A 20,325-nucleotide genomic window follows, 5' to 3' on the forward strand; every position below is an offset into this window, starting at 1 on the left:
CCATGGTCACACAACTGGAGCCAGGTCTTCCCATCACCAAGTCTAATACTCTATGAATATATCACATGGCCTTTGTGCTTGGTTTTTTTAAAAAAAGATTTATTTCTTCTAAACAATTTTTCTTATCTTAATTCAATTCAATTAAGAGAAAACAGGTCCTAGCCCACAGTACTATAGCAACCATAGAAGATTTTTGGTTCCTGGTTGGGTGCTTCTGTATACATTCCTTGTACAATGATTAGTCATCACAATATACGACTCATGTTTTTACTACTTCCTTCAAGATATAGATTGGCAATGCAGACAAGCGCCAAAGGTTTGCCAACACTTACATTCTCCAAAACTGCAGGATTAGTTTGTAGTAGTTTTCTTGGTATGTAATAGACACACATTTCTCACTTCTTGGTGACATGCAACCACTTGGAGCCATCAGAATCTATTTCTAATGATTGCTAAGGTCTTCTCATGTTTAGTGTTAAGCCCAAGTCATTGTTTACTTGTACCATCTCTCCCAGATACACAAACTGATAGACAAGCTGTCCTTCTACCTGCATGTCACAGGATGAACAATAGACATTCTTCATCTCCTTAGAGAGTTGGGCCAAAATTTTTCGAGTGGTTATAATGGCTCTACAATGTTCTGGGGCTTGACATAACCAGAACAATGATGTTCAGAAGAGCCTCTGGAAGACCCAGGACAGCAGCAATACCTTTATGTCTCCATGTTTTGCATCTTACCTAATGTTTATGATCAGACATCTCTTGAACAAGGTTATCACTGTTGTCTTTGAAGACAGAATAGATAGTTTTTATATGGGGATGGGGGAAGATAGAGGGGACGGGAATTGGGAGACCTCCTGCTGGAAGAGAGCAATGGTTTGGTCTAGAGCATAAAATGCTTTGTCATTATCAACAAACAGCACAATGGCATCATATATCCTTCTGTCAATTCTATAAAAAGCAAACGTGTCATTCAATGTAGAATATCACTTGTGAAAGCTTCACTATAACTTAATTTGTCTATAACATTGAGGAAACCCTGAACACATACATAGATGAGTCTGAGAAAGATTTTTTTATGAATGGGAAAGTAGGCATAAAGATCAGTAATGATTGATGTTCTCTTGATCACGTATCAGGGATAGATTTCCAGGATGAATTGGGTTTGAGATTTTTTCAGTGCTTTTGGTATCTTCCCCTCCTTTGGATACTTTGTGAATTGATCCCTCACTGCCCATATAATGGTGTTGCCTTGAGTGGGTGTCCCCTATGCCCACTTGGTCCAATCTTGTCTTTGTTCTTTTTCATGATGTTTCTATAAGCACATACAGGACTATGATATTCAAGTCCAAGGCTTGTCATTCCACCATCCTTGATGGTGAAAAATAATTTTTTACAAAAATCCTTGCAGCTTTTGCTTCTTTTCATTTTTCTTCTATTTGTCTTCCTCTTTTAATGTTTATCCTTAAACATCTTTGGGGTTACTTTACTCATTTGGGTTTCTTGACAAGCTTTATTTAAACTGACCCACTCTCCTGTGCTTCTCCTTGCTTATGAGGCGATATTGTTCAGAATTATCCTTCATCCTTCTCTAATATGTTACAGATTAGTTAATATTTTAAAGCCAGTGTTTGGTAATTATCTCCACTTTGCAAAGAAATCAATTGTTTTCTGACTAGGGCAATTTTTAGACTCTTTTTGGTCTCTTTGTTTTGGCCATTGATTTAGATTGGTTATGTTTTTCTATGAAATTATCATAATTGGTATTGGTGCCATTTTCTGCTATTTCTTGTCCATTACCCATTTTAAATATCAATTACTTGTGATATAATATTGATAATAATGACTGACATTTAAATCACACTTTAGCTTTTAGAATGAATTTTATACACATGACTCCACTTAAGTACAAACAGTTCATGGTTTGTCATGGCCAAAGAATTCATCCTCTAATAGCCAACCAACCAGCGATTAGCATCTTTGTAGTTAACTGGGTGGACACTCAGGCAGGCAATTCAGCATGTCCTGGGACCATTAGTAAAGTCTATCCACTTTGAAACAAACAAAAAACCAATGTCTTCTCCAGCCATAAGAAAGGAGTGGAGTGGGACTATCAAAAAGATCCCAGAATTGGAATGAACAAATGATAAGTGGTAAGGACTAGGCTTGCTGAAAAGACTTAGAATGTTCATATATAGCTCATGGATGAGCCTCCTGGTTCATACATGAAAAACCACTCTAATACAGAATATGAATGAGACCCCCTCCATCCTGTCCCCCATTCCCTATTCTACATCTGTCACATAAGCAGTGTTGTACAATAGTGTCTTTACCCAAAGACCAGGGTCAAATGTGTGCTTCCCCCAGCCATTTCATAGCCAAGTGACTTTGGTCAAGTCACCAATCCCCCTAAGCATCAGTATCATTATCTGTAAAATGCAGATAACTAAATGTCTATAGTGCAAACATTCAATTCTGTTGAAAAGGAGTTCATCTGCCATGCTTCATTATCAGAAAATATGTTTATACAACCATGAACTTCAAGTAGACATAAAAAATCTTCACATTCAAATGCATTTATTATTATACTGTTCCGAGCCAAATTGAAACCTGTTATAGGCTGCAACAGGACAGGCACTAATGTTGTAGTGGAAGTCTTCCCAGTTTAAAGGAGTACAGTTTTGCAAATGATAATACCTTCGATCATACCATATATCCCAGTTTGAAGGCCCAAAATGTGGTAGCCACACTACATAAGCTCTCTTCTATTCTACAACTAAAGCAACTGCTCTTTGCTTCTTAATTTAGAATAATAGGAGAATAACTAAACTGGAAACCTTAGTTTCTACATGCAAGCGTAGTGTTAGCATATTGCAAGTATCTAGAAGAATCTCATTTATTCCTTCTTCATCCCTCTACTAAAGACATTGAGAGACTTAGGAAAATCTATGCTCCTGGCTCCAATTTGAGAACTTGTAATGTATTCTCCTATAGAATCAATGTTATCAAATGTCATTTTCTTTTTTTTCTTTTTTTTGTGGGGCAATGTCGGTTAAGTGACTTGCCCAGGGTCAAGTGTCTGAGGCCAGATTTGAACTCAGGTCCTCCTGAATCCAAGACCAGTGCTTTATCTACTGTGCCACCTAGCTGCCCCATCAAGTGTCATTTTCTTTCACTCATTTCACCAATTACCCACAGAGTACGTTCCAGGTAGGAGAGAGATGTCACTGCCCTTGCCCTCATGAAATTTAACAATATAACAGAGACTTTATGACACATACAAAAATAACAATAATATCAAAACTTGGACAGGCACGGATATTTTGTGACCTGCATTGATGGAACATCTATACTGATAGAGGAGCATGCATACTGATAAGATCACAGATATATTTGAATATTTGGCACTTTAAAAAGTAGCTGCCATCTTAATAGCCCCCATCCCTGGGGCTTGGACTTGGAATGATGAGCCCTCCCTTTATCATGCCCGGTGCCCAGCTGCCCACCCCTACTTGCCTCTTGCTTTCCAACTCAAGCTCTCCTATCTTCTCATATTAGAATGTAAATTCCCTAATGGTAGTGTTTGTGTCTCCAGCCCTAGTGCTCTACCCACTGCACCATTGAACTGAATTCCTAGGTCAATTCAAACAGCCATTTACCAGAGCTCCACTGCTCAGAAGAATCATGAAGATAATGAAACTCTCAAACCAGTTATGCCTGACAATTCTGTAGCAGGTTAGCCTCAGATGCAGCCAGTGGATTCCAGGAGACTTTCTTACATCCAGTGCAAAGCAGGGAAAGAATTTCTTACAGCCTGAAAGGAAAAGGAAGTATGACTGTCAGTGGCCATGGCCCTAGAGAGCCTAAGGGAAAGAAGCCCCGGTGTCCGACTGTGCCCATCATCTCGGCTAAAGATAAAAACATTCAGTCAATCGCCTCCACATTGCTATAAGTCTGAGTGTTTGATATCACTTTCCATCACCTCCCTTGGGTTCAATGATTATCTCTGTGCAGATGATCCTCCCCAGATATGGAGAGAGGACACAGAGGTAGAATTACAGAATTAAACATTTACACCTGGAAGGGGCGTCTGGTCACATGGTTTTGATGAGTCAAGGGCTGGATTTGAAATTTGATGGCTGAGCCCAAATCCAGGGCTCTTTCTACTATGCCATTTTGCTGGGAGATGAGTCTCCTCACTCTGGGACATCTTACCATTCCTGCTCTCCCTATAATATGCCTCCTTCTTCCACTGATGAGCTCATATTGGAGCCTCCACTTTGTGAAGGGCCACCTCAGCCTGCCTCCATTCCTTTCCTGGGCTCATTCCTGACTTTCTGGATTTCCAAATAATTTTTTTGTATACATGACTTCAGAGTGGTGGAGAGAATGTTGATGTAACATGATATATAAGGAATACCTTTGGTTGATTACCCTACATATTTGCCCTTTCCAAAATCTTTTTCTCTCCAACATGTTTCTCCCTGAAGAGAGCCTGGAATCACTTGTCTCTCTTAAAGAAGAAATAAATAAAAATGTCTCTTCTCTTCCAAAGTTTTTATACTGACTCCACACCTTACACATCATATAACACTCAGTGATCATGATCTCAGAGAAGGCAATAAAAAATAAAATTAATTTAAAGAGATAATAAGAGAGTTTACATATGCTGAAATATTCTGTCAACATTGAATCAATACCAATGCTTTATATGTAGGCATTAAATATCATAGCATCTAAATTCTTAAAGCTACAGTTAGAAAGAGAAATTGACAATAAAACTATAATTATGGAAGACCTCAATGTTCCCCGACCCTTTCATAGTCACACAATTCAAGACCACCACCACCCAAAAACAGAATGAAAGTAGTTAGGTCCTGAATACAGTTTTTTAAATAGATAATTATTGAATGAGAATGGAAAGGAATATGGGGTGTCCAGGGATGACTAGCAGCTTCGGAATGAGGGCTTAGAGAGCCCTTTTCAGGGCTGCAGATCCACCTTTGGTGTCTACCTATCACCCAACTCTCACCCATGGCTTCAAGGAGTTGTGCTTTGACACATTTACAAAAACTGACCATGTTTTAGGGCATAAAATGCAGAGAAACAGAAATATTAAACACATTTTATTCATCACAATTATATAATATATATACATGCACATAAACACATATACATATATATTCAATAAATGAGCACTAGAGAAATGATTAAAATTAATTGAAGGCAAAATAGCAATGCTAAAGTATGAGTAAAGAAATAAGTCATAAAAACAATAGATGATTTCAGAAAAGACAATGACAATGAGACAATGAGACAAAAATTCTGGGGATGCAACCAACACAATAGTTAGAGGAAAATGTACATCTTTAAACATTTTAATGAGTAAATGGACCTTTCCTTTAAAAAACCTATCTAAATTAATTCATTAATTGTTTGGTTGATTGACTAATTAATTAAGCTACCAAAGGATTACTTTATAAAATTAGGAAATAATAATAACAAAATACATCTGGAAGAATCAAAGGTCAAGAATCTCAAGGAAAATATCTCAGCATCTCAAATATCTCAAGGGAAAAAAAATGAGAAGGAAGCAAACCTGACAGTACCAGATTTCAAACTATGCTACAAAGCAATAATCATCAGAATGATTTAGTACTGGTTAAGAAACAGAAGGTTGAGGGGGCAGCTAGGTGGCTCAGTGGATAGAGCACTGGCCCTGGAGTCAGGAGTACCTGAGTTCAAATCCGGCCTCAGACACTTAACACTTACTAGCTGTGTGACCCTGGGCAAGTCACTTAACCCCAATTGCCTCACTAAAAAAAAAGAGAAGAAAAGAAACAAAAGGTTGATCAGTGAAATATGAATATGAATCAAATACTATGGGCTGATCTCTAAAAAAATAAAATTAAGGGGTGAGAAAGGAGAAGTGATAAGGGAGACATAGAATGAAGCAAATTATCTCACATAAAAGAGGTGCGTGAGAGCTTTTATAGTGGATGGGGTAGGTGGGGAAGGTGGGGTAGAATCATTTGAACCTCACTCTCATCGGAATTGGCTCAAAGAGGGAATAACTTACACATTCAGTTGGGTATAGAAATCTATCTTACCCTACAGGAAAGTAAGAGGGGAAAAGCATAAGAGAAGGGAAGAGACTGATAGAAGAAAGGATGGATTGGGGTAGGCAGTAGTCAGAAGAAAACACTTTTGAGGATGGACAGGGTGAAAGGAGAGAGTAAGATAAACAGGGGGAAATGGGATAGAGGGAAATACAGTTAGTCATCATAACTGATAAAGGCCTCATTTCTCAAATATATAGAGAACTGAGCCAAATTTATGAAAAATAAGAACTATTCCCCAATTGATAAATGGTCTAAGGATATGAAAAGGCAGTTTTCAGGCAAAGTAATCAAAACAATCTAGTCATAAGAAAAAATTCTCTAAATCACTATTTATCAGGAAATGCACATTAAAATAACTCTCAGGTACAAACCCTCATCTACCACATTGGCTAATATGACAGAAAAAGAAAATTATAAATGTTGGAGAGGATTTGGGGAAATTGAAACACTAATGCATTGTCCAAAGGTTGGTCATGCCAGGGTGGGAGTGGGGATAAGCTCCCACTCTCTATAAAATGCTCCAATAGCATACGTCTCAAATAGCCTCTGACAACCAAAGCCCAACTCCTAGCCTTCTCGTGGCAGAACTGTTTCCACTAACAGGAGAAGGGGTGAAGGTGAATCACTGGAGCCTTAAAGCCAGTCGCTTCGGGCAGGTGGGGCTCATTAGCCTAGGCAGGCAACACGCCTAGGGGAAGGAAACCCTGATTTTAAACCTCCACTGCCTTGCAGCTATACCCATATATGGGAAAGGCTTCAGGAGTTATCCCTGAGGAAAAATCATGGAGAAAGACAGAAATAGGGAGACAGGGAAACAGAGACAGACAGAGACACAGAGAGACAAAGTAGGAAGAAGAGAAGAGGAGCCAGGACAAAGCTTTGAGGAGCTCTCTCATTTAGAGGGATCATACACAGACTTCAAGGGGAAGGCTCATGTAAACCCAGACTCCATAAAGCTTATCCTTACCTTTGGGCAAACATCTCTCAGGGCCCTTTTCAGGAACCATTTCAGGAACCAAGAAAATGAGATTATTCAGATCAATGGTGCTACAGTCAGAGAGGTAGCTGGTGCCATCAAACTTCTATAAAGGAGAAGCACAAAAACGAGAGAAAATCATTAACCATTAGCCTCACCCCAGCTGCAGCTGATTAGATAATCAGCTGCTCCCAGTGGAGCTTTTCAGTTTCCTGAAAAGCTTTGAGGGCCTGGAAGTATCAGGTAAGAACCAAGTAGTCTGTCATTTTTGTCCAGAGCCAAGAACAACCCTAACTCCCAGAAAGAGCTCATCAGCTTTTCCTCTGAGAAAAAAAGATACAAATCTTTTAAAAACAAAATTCTCGGGGGCAGCTAGGTGGTGCAGTGGATAGATAAAGCACCGGCCCTGGATTCAGGAGGACCTGAGTTCAAATCCAGCCTCAGACACTTGACACTTATTAGCTGTGTGACCCCAGGCAAGTCACTTAACCCTCATTGCCCCCCCCACACACACACACACACAAAACACCAAAAACAAAATTCTCCCACCTCTGTGGCCCTCCTCCCACCACCATGGGCTCCAACTCCTACGAGGACTTGATAAGAGAGACAGTGTGATGAAGTAAATAGAATGGTAGGCTGGAAGTTAGAATAACCTGAGTTCTACCTTAAACTCTTACTGGCTATGAGGCCATGGACAAGTCTGTTAGCTTCTCTGAGTTCAGCTTCTTCATCTGTGAGCAGGAATAAATAACATCTGCTGGTTGGTTGTTGTCCTTCATTCTCAAAAAGGACCAAAATTACATCTCTATGTTGGAGTCAGGGTATGGTGCCCAACTGTGGCTGACCAAACTAGTATGAGCTCAGAAGACTCTACCATAGGTCAGGCACAAATAGTCCACGTGAACACTTGGAGTGGAGATATCTCTAAATTTGTGCATCTCAGGTTTCTTTTGAGCTAATGCAATTCTGCTTTGCTCCTAGAGGACAGCACCTTCTTTGATGCCCGCATCCCATGCTGGGCAGTCCTTTGTCAGGGTCTCCCATTTCTCACAGTCAATTCTAAAGTTCTCCAAAGAGACCTTGAGAGCATCCTTCTATCATTTACTCCAACCTCCATGTGAGTACATGCCTTGTGTGAGTTCTCTATAAAATAGTCTTTTAGGTAAATGTCCGTCTGGCATTCAAGTAACGTGGGCAGCCCATTGGAGTTGCCCTTTCTGCAATAAAGTTGGTACGCTTGGCAGTTCAGCTTGAGGAAGGACCTCAGTGTCCTGTATCTCATCCTGCCAGTTGATCTTCAGAATCTTCCTAAGACAACTCAAATGGAAGCCAGTCTCTGTCGTGGTGCTGGTAGATTATCCAGGTTTCACAGGCATACCACAATGAGCTCAGCATGGCAAGTCTATAGAATGTCAGTTTAGTAGTCAGCCTATTGCCTCTTCTCTCTCACAGTTTCCTTCAGAGCCTCCCACACACTGAGCTAGCTCTAGCAATTCAAGTGTCAATCTCACCATCAATGTGTATATCCCTGGAAAGTATACTGCCAGGCTACATTAACTTATCCACAGCATTCAAAATGTCTCCATTTGCCAAGGTGTGGTGCTGGCTGGGGGAAACCCTCTATTTTCTTGGTGTTAATTGTCAGGCCAAAATGAATACAAGCACCAGAAAACTGATCCATACTTGATTGCATCTTGGCCTCAGAGGCTGCATAGTGTGCACAATCATTTGTGAACCAAAAGTTGTGCACTAACTCTCCCTCCACTTTAGTACTGGCTTGTAGCCTTTTCAGAAGTAATATCTGTAACACCTGCCTCATAAGGTCAGGAAGTCAGTCAGTAAACATTTATTAAGTGTCTACTATGCACTAGGCACTGTGCCAAGCGCTGGGGATACAAAAAGGAGCAAAAGATAGTCCCTGGGGCAGCTAGGTGGTGCAGTGGATAGAGCACTAGCCCTGGAGTCAGGAGTACCTGAGTTCAAATCCAGCCTCAGACACTTAACACTTACTAGCTGTGTGACCCTGGGCAAGTCACTTAACCCCCATTGCCTCACTAAAAAAAAAAAAAAAAAAAGATATTCCCTGCCCTTGAGAAACTCACCACTAATGGGGAAGACAATAGCAAACGACTATGTTATTGTTCAATTATGTCTAACTCATCATGACCCCATGAACCATAGTTGTTCCTCTGGTTTTCTTGGCAAAGATACTAGAGCGGTTTGCTGTTTTCTTGTTGAGTGGATCCTTTTGTCAGGTCATCAGAGGTTAAATGATTTGCCACAGCTAAGAAATATCTGAGGCTAGATTTAAACTCAGGGCTTCCTTACTCCAGCCCAGTGCTCTATCCACTGAGCTATCAGCTTTTGACACCATGGCCATGAGCCTTTGTGCCTGGGGAGATAGTGATACTCTCTATACCATAATAGGGAAATTTGGGAGTGGGATACATTTTGGAGGGAAAGATAATGAATTCCATTCGGGACTTGTTGAGTTGACGGTATCTGCAGAACATCCAGTTTTCGATGTCTAATAGGCAGCTGGAGATGTGAGTCTGAAAGTTGAGAGAAGTTTGGGCTGAATAAGCAGATCTGGGAATCCTCAGACTAAAGATGCTAATTGAATCCATTCATGCTCATGGGACCACCAAGGGCTTTTGGCAGATCCAAATGAAATGAATGAAAAGCACTTTGGCAAATCTTATAATACAATTGTAGAAAAAAGATTGGGATACACTAAATTGCTTGAGACCCCAGTTATCCAGGTAACTAGGGGATCGTATGAGGACCATACATACCATCAATTGATTACAGTGGCTAGTATGGTACCCTCTGAAGCTTTGAGCTGGTATCAGATTATCTACCGAGACTCTCCCCTGCCTTTTGTTTTACTGTTTATGCTGGAGGTTTGAACTGTCAGATTGTAAATGGAATGAGGAACCCAAGTGTTTGCTATTATCAGCACCAATGGCAGCTTCCTGTTTGCACAAATATCCCATTTAGCAAGGGAAAAAAGACAAGGTCCTACATCTTAACTGTATCCCCTAAAACTGTGACCCTGCTGTATAAGTATCCCCTTAATGCTGGGATCTCTCCCAAGGTTTCCCCATGCATGCATGTCCATGTTGCTGAGCAGAAATAAAATGGGTGTTTATCTAGGCAACTGTGCTTCACTCTGTTTTTGGTTTTTATTTTTTGATGCAATATAAATGTTCACTATTGTCATATACTGTGGGAGGGGAAACCTCATCTTTTCATCTCCAACACCACATCACCATACACTACACAGGCTATGACTCCTTTTGCCCATTCTCCTCACCTCCCTGTATAGGACATTAGAGGGAGAGGTCCCATTCCCATTAATTCATAGAGTATTAGGGCTGGAAGGGACCTTAGAAATGACCTAATCCACCTCCCCGTTTGACAGATAATGAAATTGAAGCCCTGAGGTGACTGACTTACCCAAGGTCACAGAGCTAGTAAATGACAGAGTCAGGGTTTGAACCCAGGTGTTCAGTCAAGCCTCTTTTCATTATATGATGCTACTCTTAAATAACAGAACTACATGTTAGGGGCTACTGCTCCTTCCCCTTGAAAACATGAAAAGAAAAGCTACCCTGGTGGCCTAAGCAGGGAAGGGTCAGCCACCAAATTCTGTGTGCTTCAGTGGTAAAAGAAACACAAATTTAGATTCTTTGAAAGGTCTTCCTCTTCCTGTTGTCTCTGCAGGCCTGCATTCCTCCTAAAGTATTCCCATTCTGACTTCTCAAGAGATGATCTTGATGTAGGAAGCAAAAAAGGGGTTAACAGGAAAACCGAAGACCCAAGCTCTAATGTATATCTGAGCTCTAAGAGGGATTCAGACCCCAGTTAATGGATAACTTAGGATTTGGGAAACAAGCCAGGGCCTAGGTTCTCTTACCTACATAAATCAGCACCCATAACGAGAACATAAAGAGGTAGGTCAGAGAGACTGTAACAACAGCAATGATTTACTGACAGGCTATAGAAAATCAAACTAGAAATAAATGATAAATTAAAATGTTTTGAAACTAGCCATGGGAATCAGAAAGAGACATGTGCAGAAAAGGTCAAATTTGTCCCCAGATTCACCTTATGGTATGTAAACCCTAAAAACACACCTCCACAGAGAAAGGTACCCACCTCGAGGGTTGGCTTAGGACCCCAGGAACTCCAAATTAGGATATGACCTCCCCTGTACCTCCCTAAAGTAGAGATTATTATAATGATACTCATAATCAATTTATCCATACTATAAATATAACTGTCTTTTCTTTCCTTATTGGAGAGATACCTTGACACTTTTCTGGTTCTCTCCCTGTGTTCTCTCACAGTATTGCAATAAAACTTGGGAAACTGAGTCACTGAGTCTTGCAATTCTTTTGGAATGACTCACCATCAATTTGACCCTAATTCCATCCCACATCAATCTGAAGAAAGTCAGTATGTGGGAGCTATCCACAGACTTTACCTTTGGCTTGCTCATCTGATAGGATTACCTCTTTCAATTTCTGTGCTGCCCATTCAGTGCCATCTTCAGAAAAGACATCGACTTCTCCACTCATGGCTCCTGGGCTCAAACACTCCTTTTCCTCCTGCCACAAAAATTCCCAAACAGGTAAGGTTTTTCTTTCTTTCTTTTTTTTTAAACATCTTATTTGTCATGAAACAAGTTAAGAGGCAATGTAGAACAAAAGAGAGAAAATGAGATAAAGGGGAAAGAGTACTTTAAGAGTCAGAGAATGGGGGCTGGGGGTGAATCCAAGATCAGGTACTGTGTGTGTGTGTGTGTGTGTGTGTGTGTGTGTGTGTGTGAGAGAGAGAGAGAGAGAGAGAGAGAGAGAGAGAACCTGGCCAAATGACTTTTCCCTCCCTAAGTGTCAGTTTCCCCATTTGTAAAATGAGAGGCTTAGATTAGACCATCTCTAAAGTCCCTCCCAGACCTAAATCTCTGATCACTATAATCCTGTTAGATGTGTTTGTTCTGTCTGAAATTGGATTCTATAACTTCAGAAATTTTTCTCTCTCTAATCTAAATGGGTAACTAAAAAAAAGTATTATCTCTAGAAGAGTGGACTTTTGGGTCATATGACCAATAAGATGTAAAACTAGACATTTTCTCTGATCCTCATGACCTCTTAAACCTCTCCATAACTAAAATTATATGCTGAAGATAAAGCCATTTCATCTGTTTCTGTGGGCTAGGACACCCAGAATCCAAAAAAAGCAGTGGTTAAAAAAACCATGAATTGATCCCTACCCTGAGCTCCCTGAGCATTCCTCCCTCACATCCCATTGCACTATGGACAGCAAGACTGAACTAAAAACCCAAGGACCTGGCACATGTGTCTGTAATAAAACCAAGCCCACACCCTGTCTTCCCCTCCCTCTTTCTGGTTCAAAGGAGATCCTGGCCTCAGGCTAAGTTGCTTCCTTCATTCTCCAAGAGGGCCATCTCTTAGAGAGGGGATTATCATGACTTGTAGTGAATTAGATTGAAAGAGGCAAGGTTGTGCAAAGTCACCAGCCTTATTCTCTCCTCCAGAGCCATCTGAGTCCAGTGACAAGATATAGATCAGAATGACTGGAGATGTTCCCCATATAGTGGGAGACCTTGGCCTTTTTAAACTCTTTCCCAGGTCTCAGCTTGTCTGAGGCAACACCCATTCAGTGACTAAGGCTACAAGAGGGCAGAGCACTGTAGTGGATAGAGCACTGGCACAGAAGTCAGAAGGACCTGAGTTCAAATCTGGCCTCAAATACTTAATAGCTGTGTGATCCCAATTGCCTTAAACACCTATGGCCTTCATAAGTTGTCCTAATATATCTTTCTGTTGGACCCAGATAGCTCTGGAAGAGAGAGTGAGGTTGGTGACCTTGCACAGCCTTCCCTCACTTAAATCCAATATACTGGAAGTCATGACATCATCTCCCAATGTCATGGTCCTCTTTGAGAATGAAGGACAGGGGCAGCTAGGTGGCGCAGTGGATAAAGCACCGGCCCTGGATTCAGGAGTACCTGAGTTCAAATCCGGCCTCAGATACTTAACACTAGCTGTGTGACCCTGGGCAAGTCACTTAACCCCGATTGCCTTACCAAAAAGAAAAAAAAAAAAGAGAATGAAGGACAAACAAGGCTACAAGAAATGAAGCAAAGAATGGCCTCTTTTATGTAGTTAAAAAAATTACTAAACAAATAAATGTGGGAGGGGAAGACCCTCAGGATTTCTGGCCAAAACAGAAACAACTGCTATTTACACTCACTCTGAGCCCAAACAATAACCAAATGCCTTTATTTATCTTGGATATCAACTCTTACTCAGTTTTGAAACCTTGACCCTAGTTCTGAGCTGTCCAGATTGCTGAATGAATGCAAACTCCCCTGATTCACTGTATCTGGTTGGCCGCTGACCATGCTTCACACTCATCCACCATGGACACCTGGCCATCAGCCCTGCCACCAACTATGTAACCCCCTCCTCTCCAACCCCCAACCCAGCTTTCACCCCATGGTCCAGGGTCAGTAATCAACTAACATTGCTTCTAGAAAGACATAGCAATCGAATGCTTTTTAACTACAAACTTTTGCCGTGTGGTTGGGGCCTACAAGTTCTACCAGGACAGAGTAGGACCTGCTCCAGGATTTCTGATCTGAGAGAGTGGCCTGGGATATAAGAGATGGGACTTGCCCATGGTCATTCACGGAGTTTGTGTCTAAGGTGGGAAACCTCTAACAATCTCTTTGGCAATCTGATCTCCACAACTATTGTTTATGCTCTTGCATACTTCCTTTTACATAACAGACATTTATTAAGTGAAAGAACTTTTCATATTTTGAAAAAGAAGCTTCTGGGGTCAAATGTTTGGTGGTGGCGTCTTTGGGATTGTTTGGTAGTGAGTATGGTCATTACCATCCAGCAAAAAAAAAGAAAAAAAGGAAGAAGTAGCTTTATCATTTGTCACATTACCTGAAGTCCCTTCTGAGATTCTCGGAACCCCATAATCCTGTGTATTTGGTGGCATTACCAAAATTTCAGACTTCACAGGTATCTTGTATACTGATAAATGAGTCATGAGCTCTTGGAAGGGAAGGGACTTTTCCTCCCACACCCACCTAGTCCCACAGGGTCTAGCACAAAGTTGGACCCAGAGCATTGGTGATAATCTGTGCTACCTAACTCTTGAGAGAGAGGTGATGGATCCAAAGTGTAAAATTACATTTTTAATCATGAAAATGCAAAAATTTGTTACGAGAATTTTGGTGATTTTTTTTCTTTGAAATTGGAGGGGGGGTGAGAGGAAAAGAAAAATTCTTATTAATTGAAAAACAAAATTAGATTAAAATATTTAAATAAAACCCCCCAAATCCCCTTTTTATTCTCAATAGGCCAAATTCAAGCGTTCATACCTGTTTATAAAACTCTGTTTCCATAACGTCTTGGGGCTCATCTTCATCTAAAGATTCAGTATCTTCATCTTCTTCAGCAAGTGGGGCTCTAATAAAGGAAGGATGCCTGGAATTCAAATTATCCTGTGTACAGCCCAGGCCTGTGAATCCAGAGTAACTGTTCTTGTTCTGAGGGCAAAATTTTTCGTGGTTTGCTTGCTCTCGGTTTATTCCCGACTCCAGTGGAATAATGTCTTTATTCTGAGACTTGTGTTTTTTGGACACAGCCTTCAACTTTCTCGACCTTTGCTTCCTGAAAGGACTGCTACAAAAATGCCAAACGGCATGTTTCACAAAATGAAATGCCCGACAGAATCGATCAAAAGCAAGTTGCAGCTTTGTCTTCCTCACATCTCCAGTCCCGTTCCCTTCTTTTTCCTCCTTGCTGAAGGAGTTGAGGAGCAGAGCAATAAAAAGATTGAGTACCTGAGGAGTAAGGAGAGAAAGGTCACCTGTATGGGACTGAGGAATAACACTGAAGGGGCTTTCCAGGGCAATCTTCCCCGAGGGTCACCAAAGAAGCAAACAGATGGCCTTTTTATTTTTTTTATTTTTTTTTTTTGCGGGGCAATGGGGGTTAAGTGACTTGCCCAGGGTCACACAGCTAGTAAGTGTCATGTGTCTGAAGCCGGATTTGAACTCAGGTACTCCTGAATCCAGGGCCGGTGCTTTATCCACTGTGCCACCTAGCCGCCCCCACAGATGGCCTTTTATCCCTTCTTGAGGAAGCCTCTCTTTGCTCTAAAAATATTTCCACTTATACTACGTGGGGAAATTAAGCAGGGTCACAATAAAAATTGGGCTAATTAGCTCAATTCACCTAAACCCCACATCAGAGATGAGAAAACAGAGGCCTAGAGAGGTCTGGCAGTAAATGACAGAAGCCAGACCTCCTAATTCTTGGTGCAATGTTCTTTCCACTATTTCCTAAATAATGTTTCTGGTGTCACATCCAACAAAAAGCAGGAAGTATCATCAATTTCATTCCTGGTCAGGATGGTTTGCCACTCTGTAGTTACAAACTCTCAACTCAGTGGAAAACCCATGGTATTGGCTGTACTCCACTGCCTAGTAAAGAGAGATATAGCAACCACTTAATCATTTGTTCTTTTATATCATGGTCTGCATAGATTTACCAGAAAATGCTATCAAACAGGAAGTAGTCAATTGGGGGAAAAAAATCTTCGTATTTACTTCCATACTGGAAGTATTTACTTTCAAAATATCTCTAGGCAGCTAGGTGGTGCAGTGGATAGAGTGCTGGGTTTAGGGTTAAGAAGTTCAAATCCTTTAAAAGTAAGTATGCACAGATACTTAATAGCTGTGTGACTCAGACCGAGTCACTTCATCCCTGTTTGCTTCAGTTTCTTCATCTGTAAAATGTGCCTTTGTTGGTTCTTTGGTTGACACATTCCCACAACACTACTGATATGCTTATCAGTTCTCAATTGATCAGTCAGACTTAATCAACCTTTAGAAAGGGGCATTTTACTGTGGCAGCACAAGGGAAACAATTGGTTAAAAAACACATAGCCCCAAAGGTCTGATACATATTCTCCCCCCAATGTATGCTGAGTCCTGAGGAGAGAGGGCTCAAGCTTAAAAGGCTCTTGGGGCAGATAGGTAATTCACAGTTCTTGGAAGTCTTTTTGCTAGAGTCTTCAGGATGTTCCTTGTAGGTATAGAGTACTCTTTTTCTCTAGGGTCTTTGTCGAACTGTGAACCTATGTTCAGTCTGTCTTTGGCTCCTGATAGATAAAATATCATTGGCTTTTCCAAGAACACTGCAAGGGTACTGATGGAAAGAAAGAAAATTCTCCATATGGATGAAGTTTTTGAGGTTCTTCTTCAATAAAAGGGATTGGTGGTGGGGAAGAGAGCCAAAGATCAAGATCAAGGCTTGGGATTCAGGACCTCCTCACCCCACCCCCAATCAACTTTTTCTAAGAGAGTTAACTGGAATTCTTTCTCTTTGCCACTTGCTAGACTCTCTCCTGAATTCTCCATTTTATATAAGCCCTACAAAAGGCATGACCAAGTTTTCTCAGCCAATCTGAGCACTCTTCCTGGTCTTCTTCATACTTAATTAATCAAGGTCTTCTTTATACTTAGTCCAAACTGTAAGATTGATTGCTTCTAAGCTGATTAATGAAGAAGGTTAGAAAGTAGCACTTTATCGGGGCAGCTGGGTGGCAAAGTGGATAAAACACTGGCCCTGGATTCAGGAGGTCCTGAGTTCAAATCTGGCCTCAGATACTTGACACTAGCTGTGTGACCTTGGGCAAGTCACTTAACCCTCATTGCCCCTGCCAAAAAAAAAAAAAGTATTATAAAAAAAAAAAGAAAGTAGTACTTTATCTCTTTAGGTGGGGTAAGTTGACAAATAATTTACTCAATCAGTCTCAATCCTATATAAGCAAAGTACTGTATAACTTTAAAGTAGTACACAAAAATGAGTTATAATTCAAACTGGTTCTATTGTTATCTGTGCTGGAAGGGATAAAAAATGAATGAAAAAATAAGGTAATGATATTTTAAGCAAAAGATTTCCAAACAATATGTAGCTGTAACTTTTGTACTATTTATCCTACTCTCAGAGAAACAACCTTGATAAGCAGCAACATGATATAGTATCATCCATGCCTAGATCCAGATACAAGCTCCCATACCTATTAGCTTTGTGAACACAGTCAGTTCCCTTAGCCTCAGTTTTGCCATCTGTAGTATTTATCCCATAGTATAGGCATACAGATCAAATGTGTTTTACAAGCTCTAAAGTCCCAATACATTCAGTTAACACTTTCCTGATGTTGAAGCATGATTGAAAAACAAATTCATTAGTCAAATTAATCAGATTTGTAGTATTTGGATTCGATTGGAAAATCAACATTTGGGAGTTGTAATTAATTCCAGTTTCTAAACTTATTCCACTAATCTGACATTCAAAAAAGCCATGAGTATGAAGTAACTTTTGGTCACTTGATAGTAAGCAGAGGGGCAGCTAGATGGCGCAGTGGATAGAGCACCGGCCCTGGAGTCAGGAGGACCTGAGTTCAAATCCGGCCTCAGACACTTAACACTTACTAGCTGTGTGACCCTGGGCAAGTCACTTAACCCCAATTGCCTCACTAAAAAAAAAAAAAGAAAGAAAAAAGAAAGAAAGATAGTAAGCAGAAAAACTGAACGAACTTACCACCAAGTTTCCTATCACCAAGATCAGCAAGAAGATCAGAATGCACAGCACCCAGGGAGACTTACACATACATTCCCACATATTGTCAATCCATTCGCCACAGAGAATACGGAACACGACCAGGAAGGAATGGAAGAAATCTCCCATATGCCAACGCCTCGGCTGCGGCCGCGTGGAGTTAAGACAGGAAAAGGTCGCATTGAAGGAAGTCCCAAAAAGCTGCATGCCGACAACTGAGAAGATGAAGATGATGATGGCCAGAACCAGAGTGAGGTTACCCAGGGCACCGACCGAGTGGCCGATAATCTTAATAAGAGTATTCAATGTTGGCCAGGATTTGGCTAACTTGAAAATTCTCAGCTGAAAATGGAAGAGGAAAACAAAAGGGTAAATAAAGAAGAATTAATTCTATGATTTATATTATCATACCGGGAATTCATTGAGATCCATGGCATACGAGGCATCTAAATCCATTTCCTGGCAGATCCCTAGCCAATGTTGCCTCGCACATGACTGAAAAGACAGCAGGGTGCAGAGGGTTGGACTCAGGGTCAAAAAGATCTGAGTTTGAATCCTCCCTCTATCGATCACTAGCTGTGTGACTCTGGGTCAGTTATTTAACTTCTCTGAGCCCCAGATTTTTCATGTTTAAAATAGGATAATAGTAACACCTACCTCAGAAGGTTGGGATAAGGGTCAAATAAGATAATGTATGCAAAGGTAATTAGTGAGTTAATAAGCATTTAAGTACTTACCATGTGCCAAGCACAGGACCAAGTGATACAGATACAAAGATGGCCAAAATCACAGTCCCTACTGTCAAGGAATTCACATTCTATTGGAGAGGAGATGTATATAAATAACTGTGGACATGTAAAATCTATACAGAGTAGATGTAAGGCAATCTCAGAGGGCAACGTAGAGGTAGCCCTGCGGGGCAAGACAGGCCTCCTGCAGAAGGTGATCACTTTGCTGAGTCTTGAAAGAAATCAGGAGGTGGCTAGGTGGCGCAGTGGATAAAGCACCAACCTTGGATTCAGGAGGACCTGAGTTCAAATCTGGACTCAGACACTTGACACTAGCTGTGTGACCCTGGGCAAGTCACTTAGCCTCATTTTGTCTCCCTTTTTTCATGGGTCAGGAAGAGGGTTGGCTGGCATTTCTCTACCAGAGGAGATGTTTGTATAGAGCTAACTCTCCTGGCTTCTTACCACTCTACCATCTTTTTAGAATGTCATCTCCATGAAATTAAGTTTTGTATTTTCCTATCAATTCAAACACACTTACTTTGAGATTTACATTTACTTCAAGATAAAAATAATTTTGAAAACTGAAAGACCATTCCCACACCCTCACCCAACTTTTTCTTCCCTAAGGAAAATGCCATGTCTCTTTCTTTTTCCCTCACCTCTTGACTTTTTGTTGACCTCATTCCTTTTCTCTCTTCATCATTTCCTAAATATGGAAGCCAAAGCCAAATGCAAATGAGAGTGTTGGCCAGGGCTGAGGAAAGCCTAGATCAAAGTGAACAGTCCTGCCTGTTACCGAGGCTCCCTATTTTGGACTAATAGCTACAGTGCCAAAGGAGGAAGCTGGAAGGAAAACAATGACCAAAAAATGGAAAATCTCTGAAAATGCTTTCCCACCAAACTCCTTTCCCCATCAATGACTGGGTCCTCAACAGTAGAGTTGTGAACACACAGCCCAAGGAAGTAGAAATGGATTAAAGAGAACCAAGCTGAGAAAAGCAGCTGGAGCAGAATGAGTCCATGAACCAGAGAGGAAGTCAGGCTGGGGATGACATGGAGGGGGTTAAAAAATGGGAAGATACAAAAATATGTGAAAATAGGTTGGAATTTATTATTACTTTAAAAATGTAAAAGAGTAAATATTAATAACCAAATGCCAGCTTTGCCCTCTATGAAGAATATTTATGGGAATAAATCAATTCATGCCTAAAGGGCACAGAGCCATAGGATCAGAGATAAAGAACAAAAATGTATTTCAGTGCCTTCTGGTCCAAATACATTATTTTACAGAGGAAGAAGTTGAGGCCCAGAGAGGTTAATAATAAGAGCTAGCATTTGTAGAGTGCTTTAAGTTTTACAAAGCACTTTATAAATAGTATCTCACTTGATCCTCACAACAGCACTGTGAGATAGGTGCTATAATCCCCATTTCTACTGATGAGGAAACTGAGGCAGACAGAGGTTAAATATCTTGCCAGGGTTAGTAAATATTCCAGGTGAGATTGACCTAAGGCCTTCCTTACTCCAAATGCAATATTTTGCCTACTCTGCCACCTAGCCACACCTTGGCAAATTAAGTGGCTTGCCAAAATCACCATGGCATTAAGTGACAGAGACAGGATTCAAACCCAGATCTGATGACTTCAGAGCCACTGCGTGTTCCACTGGACCATGTCAAGAGCACTAGAAGAAAGAGCAATTGATGTTCCCAAGCAGACCACTTCTTTATAATCACATGTCATTAGCACTGAGGGTAAGTGGAAAAGTCATTCCCTGGTTTTCTGGTGAAATTGGGTTGATTGTTATACCGAACCCCA

At 40.8% G+C, this 20,325-nt stretch overlaps 1 protein-coding gene across 1 annotated transcript in view; it reads right to left on the bottom strand.

The window, feature by feature from the left end:
• The window catches only part of SCN11A (sodium voltage-gated channel alpha subunit 11), a 111,522-nt gene that overhangs the window by 45,353 nt on the left and 45,844 nt on the right, over positions 1–20,325 (bottom strand). Inside the window, exons 15-19 of the mRNA XM_044001880.1 lie at positions 17,760–18,119; positions 14,528–14,992; positions 11,619–11,714; positions 7,090–7,204; positions 3,660–3,814 (exon numbers count right to left, since the gene is read on the bottom strand). Coding sequence (XP_043857815.1) covers positions 3,660–3,814; positions 7,090–7,204; positions 11,619–11,714; positions 14,528–14,992; positions 17,760–18,119 — 1,191 coding nt within the window. The remainder of the gene's footprint in view (positions 1–3,659; positions 3,815–7,089; positions 7,205–11,618; positions 11,715–14,527; positions 14,993–17,759; positions 18,120–20,325) is intronic.

Source organism: Dromiciops gliroides, chromosome 1 (assembly GCF_019393635.1).
Source record: "Dromiciops gliroides isolate mDroGli1 chromosome 1, mDroGli1.pri, whole genome shotgun sequence".
NCBI lineage: Eukaryota > Metazoa > Chordata > Mammalia > Microbiotheria > Microbiotheriidae > Dromiciops > Dromiciops gliroides.